The sequence below is a fragment of the Leptinotarsa decemlineata genome, unplaced genomic scaffold (assembly GCF_025532065.1).
Source record: "Leptinotarsa decemlineata unplaced genomic scaffold, Ldec_3_MD MMD2_tig00003736_RagTag_RagTag, whole genome shotgun sequence".
Lineage (NCBI taxonomy): Eukaryota > Metazoa > Arthropoda > Insecta > Coleoptera > Chrysomelidae > Leptinotarsa > Leptinotarsa decemlineata.
In genome coordinates this window covers 7,986,133-7,992,132 of record NW_027412593.1, presented here as the reverse complement: position 1 = coordinate 7,992,132, position 6,000 = coordinate 7,986,133, and the positions used below count along the sequence as shown (strand labels likewise).

Here is a 6,000-nt window from a genome sequence, read left to right as displayed (position 1 = left end):
ATTAATTGTACAGTGGAACATCTTTTGCCGTATCGTAAACTGTGTGAATAATTTTACAATGTTCATTATCATCGATTTTCATGAAGTATCGTCCAATTTCATTAAGAGTACGTCCATAATGAACTTATTCACATGCACCCATTACATTCTGTAACTTGCATAAAAAGGAATTGTTTCAATTGTTCAGTTGAAAGGTAAGGCGTATATAGGTAAACAAAAAAACCCTTAGTGAATGAATGATTTATTCTTGAAGCAAATGTGAACAAAATATATTTAATATTTTTAGTTCAACTGTTTTTCAATGCATATCTACATCCAGCATTCTACAAATGTTTAAAAATATTCACCGTCTAGAACTGTAGTCACTCCATATACGGATAAACCTTAGATTTTGTTTTCATTTTTTTCGGTTTCTTGAAGACTTTCAGCAGAGGATTTTTCTGTTGAGGGGCGACTTCAATGATTAGGAATATCATAGAAATAAGTATTCCACAGCATAGAGCTAAAGGGGGACACGAAAACTCGCTTAAACTGACATGAATTTCTTGTTTTTTAGCTGACTGAATGCAGGTTGGCTTTCTTGAATTCCAGTGTTTTCTCAAACGATCCATGTTCCCATTTTCAACCAGTTTGAGCATACTGCAAAAACATAACATTGAAAATACAGTCCAAACTAGGGGTTATGATTCTGGAGACAAAAAATAAACAACTATGAAAAAGAAGAAGACAAAGACCAAAACGGGATATATAGTATACAATGCTCGGACTGCAACAAAGTCTATATCTGTCAAACCAAGAAAAAACTGATCCAAAGGTACAATGAGCACAAAAAGGCATACATAAATCCAATAGTTTATAAATCAAACCTCGCAACCTCGCAACACACGCCATACAAAACAAACATAATTTTTCTCCACCAGAGCACATAAAACTCATAAAACAAGTCAACAAGGGAAACCGCATGGACATTTGGGAAAACTTGAACATCCATAAATTTAACAGTCATAAATCACTCATCGAGGAACAAGTACAAATCAAAACACAACAAGACCTCACATTCAATATATTAAACAAAACCATACACATTCCTAGCGAAGATCTAATACAAAGAAGAGTACCTGATGCAGTACAAATACAGGCGAATTTACCTAAAGTACCTGAAATACCTGAGTTGAGACGCTCTGACCGTATAAAGAGGCAGACGACAGGATGACAAGTTCAGTTTGAGGAGTGCCTAGAAGATGACAGTACTACCAACTGTCGAAAGCGCTCGCAGATAATTAATAGAAGATATAAAGCTTCAAATCCTTTTTGTAAAATTTAATATTGAAATACTGAAAATAAAGGAAAATTAGTTGCATCATTCAAAAAAAATATTGTCACTGTTTGGTGTGGATTTTTGGCTGGAGGCGTCATCGGTCCATATTCCTCTGAGAACGACGTTGGTCAGGTCATAACTGTCAACGGCGAGCACTATAGGTCGATTATTACCAACTTGTTTTGGCCTGAATTGGATGATCTGGACACCAACGACATGTGGTTTCAAGAGTATGGCACTACGTACCACACAGCTCATGCCACATTTAGTCTAGTTCACATGTACTTTTTTTGTAACATTTTTCAGCACTGTCCAAAAATTACGACCAAGGTATCATTCGATTCGTATTTTTGCCTAGAAAGGTACGAAAACGCGCCGATAAAAATTAGAAAAGTTATAAACAATTAAGTGAAAAAAAATGGGGCTTTAGTTTTTTCTTGATATCTCGGAAAATTTTCATAATTTTAGAAATATGAAAAAAGATTTGAAGAGATCAATGAATTTGCGTAAAAAAAGTCTCGACTCCCGAAACTGTATCTCGATTATTTATAATTTTTACAGAGCCCTGAAAATAGAGCCAAAAGCGGGTAGTCTGGCTTCCGCTTGCCTTTCGTCACTCTGACATAAAAACAAAAAAAATTATTCAAACATATTGAATGTAAATATTGAGGAATGAAAAAATTCATGTGATGTTGAGATACATCAACAAACAATAATCCGCAGTCAAAAAATGTTTATCCCAATTTTAACGTTAATTATAAATTTGTTGATTAATGACTTTTTCTGAATTGAAAGTTAATATAAAAATCCTTATAATTATCAAACTAAAACCCTGGCATTTTTTCCTTTGGTGAAGTTATCCTCAATAGGCAAAAAAATAGATTACCGTTGCAGAAATAAAAAAATTGTTATTTTCTATTTTTTTATTGACAATTGAAAATTATAATTTTATAAAAAATACATTACAATTTTTTTTTCTCCAATTTTTTATTGTTTTAATGTCTCATGGCTAAAAACTAATTAATAATATTTTTTTTTATTTTTTACACCTATTGTTAATAAATTTATTATAAACAAATACATTGTTTATAAGCAATTCACAAATTTTTTTTCGCATTATGTTAATTGAAAAAAATCATGATTTTTAGAAAAAAAATGGTTTCTTTCAAAAATTTCTTTGTTGCTAAAAAATGCGTTTGTTAATGAACAATCGTTTTTTTCAACTAAATATTGAAATTAAGGAACCGTTTTTTTTAAAAAATCATAAATTCTTTTGTTCTTTGAAGTTTTGAGAAAACTTATTCTTTTTTTAATTGTTTATTTAAAAAAAAATTGTCATGAACAAATTTTTTTTCAATACTTTGTTCTATAATAAAAGTAACTATAAGTTTTTTTTATTCATTCTATTTTTTATAAAACTTTTAATATTGTGATACCTTGATACTTGTCTTTTTCATTCGCTCCTTCGCTTTTATAATTATAATAACTTTCAAACTATTGCAGTTATGATAAATATGCTTGAAGTCTTTTTTGTTCATTATGAATTTATTAACAATTTAAGCCTTTCAATAAAGTTGTTGTCCTATTATTTATTTAATTATTGATCGTTATTTATTAAAAAAAGAAAAATTTTCAAGTCTTTTCAACGTGTCATGTAACAATAAATCATAGGGATTTTATTACTTGCACTTTTAGTAGTTGTATGATCATTAACTTTCACTTATTGTCATATTTGTATGGAGTTTAAGAAATTTAAATGAATGCTATCAGTCCTTCTGTTAATTTAATTCTAATGAGTTTACTCATTAACCTTCTTTAAATTTCCGATGCTCACAAATTTTTGAATTACTTTAAAATTCCGATTTATATCTGTATGCGATTATCTTTTGTTACGTGGAAGAAACATCTGCTTACGGTTTGGAGTGTTAAATAAACAATTCAAAAAAAGAATAAAAACAATTTTTTTCAAAAGCCTAAAAACAATAGAATTTATGATTTAAAAAAAACATTTTTTTTTTAAATCATGATTTTCTTCAATTAACGTAATGCAAAAAAAATTCGAATTGAAAAAAAAAATTATTAATTAGTTTTTAGCCATGAGACGTTGAAACAATAAAAAATTTAAAAAAATAAATTGTAATGTATTTTTTTTAATTATAATTTTCAATTGTTAATGAAAAAATAGAAAATAACAATTTTTTTATTTTGGCAACGGTAATCTATTTTTTGCCTACCAAGGAAAAAATGCCAGGGTTTCAGTTTAATAATTATAGGGATTTTTTTATTAACTTTCAATTCAGAAAAAGTTATTAATTAACAAATGACTGCGGATTATTGTTTATTGATGTATTCCAACATTATATGAATTTTTTCATTCCTTAATATGTACATTTATAATGTTTAAATAATTTTCTTTCAATGTCAGAGTGACGAAGGGCGCGCGGAAGCCAGACTACCCGCTTTTGGCTCTCTTTTCAGGGCTCTGTAAAAATTATAAATAATCCAGATACAGTTTCGGGAGTCGGGACTTTTTTCACGCAAATTCATTGATCTTTTCAAATCCTTTTTCAAATTTCCAAAATTTTGAAAATTTTCCGAGATATTAAAAAAAACTAAAGCTCCATTTATTTTTTTTCACTCAATTGTTTATAACTTTTGTAATTTTTATCGGCGCGGTTTCGGACGTTTCCTTAAACTTACTAGGCAAAAATACGAATCGAATGAAACCTTGGTCGTAATTTTTGGACAGGGCTGAGAAATGTCACCAAAAAGAGCTAAATCGAGTACATGTGAACCAGACTAATTGGACATTCTGCACAAACGATTTGAGGGGACGGTCATCTCACGTGGAGGTGATGTGAACTAGCCACCGAGATCGTGCGATTTAACTCCGTTAGACTTTTTCTTGTGGGGTTTTCTTAAGTCATAGGTGTATGCGAATAAGCCACAAACCACAGCCTTCCTCAAAGCCAACAGAGAAGCCGTGGCGGACATTTGAACGATGTTATTTTCCACACATAAAGGCATCAATGGGTCTTTCAAGCGAATAAAAAATTTCGGTGATATCTCACTGACTATTTGTTTTATTCAAGATAGAAAACGCTTAATGAGAAACCTTTATCTACAGCAGCTATTCTAAGTAACTTCACCGCACTCACCAATAGTTCATCATTTCCCTGAACGGAGAATCCTTCTGCAGGTTGGTATGCATAGGTTGCGTTCTATACATCTGCACTTCGTCTAATTCACAAATCTCTTGATTCGTGTAAGTTTCCTCTATTATTGGATAAGCCGTACTCGTTTCAACGTGGAAAGCAAAACCTCCTTTCCTCACTAAATCAAGACCTTCGGAGGGTGTGTAAAATCCAGAGGAATTTGCGGTGCCTTTGATTTTACTCTCATATAAATTTATAGCATCTGGGTCTGTGGTTTGCTACAAAACAAATTAAAATTAATTGAAATGTAATACTGAATTTTTCAGTGATATAAAAAATTAATTCCTCAGGCTGCCTTAGCTTAACTTGGATTTTAAGAGTCAGAGACATATCTTTGACGAAATTACGGCAAAGAATGATGAATTCTATATTTATTTATCAGATGGGATGAATACATACATGAATACATGAATACATACAGTGCATTTCTTTAATGTCCCCCCCTTTTATTTTTTGAACGGGTCAACTAAAAAAATTGAAATTTGGGATAATGTAATTAATGCATGAAAACTTTATTTTGAAGTGAAATTGACAGATGGAACTTTCAAGATGGCGAGTGGGCGCCATCTGGGGAAAAAATTAAATGAAAAGGGGGGTCTTGTTATTTTGAAGCTCCTGACGAATACTTCACAACCCTAGAATATGAAGTCAATATCTTCACCTACTACAAAATGGCGGACCATTTGATAATTTCCTGAAGACAAACACATTAATATCGATATTTCTAGAAATATTCCTTTTTATCTGTCATATAGCAGTTCCAACAACCCGTTTTTGTTTATAAAAACGTCAAAAAATGTCAGTACGACAATGAACATGTTCACATTTATTTATTGTATCATTCTGGGAATGAAGACCTATTATAATTGTTATTATTATTATTTAGTTTTCGGTTTTACTAGTAGAAAAGCATCACGTCAACAATTCAATTCTCGTCCATTGGCAGAAATAATTGAAGCGATTTTTATTTACGGTGCGACACGTAACTTTCACGAGACCGAAAGGATTTTCAATGAACGTTTTTCGAATCGTCCTATCTGTAGAAAATATTTGAGGAAACTTGTATCCGAATTCACAACTACCGGTAGTGTACATAACAAAAAGCATTCCGGAAGAACAGCAAGTGCAAATAATTGGTAGTAGTAGTAGTAGTAAATCCTGAACAGTCTACTTATTCCGTCGCGAATGTTTAAGAGGTGTCTCCTTCTACTGTGTGGAGACTTTTGAAGAGGAATAGGTATCATCCATACAAAATTGAAATGGTACACCAATTAACTGGAGATGACCCTGATCGAAGAACAGAATTCTGCGAAATCATGACGGAAACCATTGCAAGGCATCTTACCTATCTCCACAATATTTGTTTTAGTGACGATTGTACATTTTTTTTAAATAGCAATGTTCACAGACAAAATTACCGTTATTGGAGTGACACCAACCCTCACGTTTTCTGTGAAACACATACCC

The 6,000-nt window shown here is 31.4% G+C and overlaps 1 protein-coding gene across 1 annotated transcript in view; it reads right to left on the bottom strand.

The window, feature by feature from the left end:
- Positions 1-241: 241 nt before the first annotated feature.
- Positions 242-6,000, bottom strand: part of LOC111508892 (ionotropic receptor 75a) — a 34,338-nt gene continuing 28,579 nt past the window's right edge. The window contains exons 7-8 of the mRNA XM_074178389.1: positions 4,477-4,751; positions 242-639 (exon numbers count right to left, since the gene is read on the bottom strand). Coding sequence (XP_074034490.1) covers positions 363-639; positions 4,477-4,751 — 552 coding nt within the window. The 3' untranslated portion in view covers positions 242-362. The remainder of the gene's footprint in view (positions 640-4,476; positions 4,752-6,000) is intronic.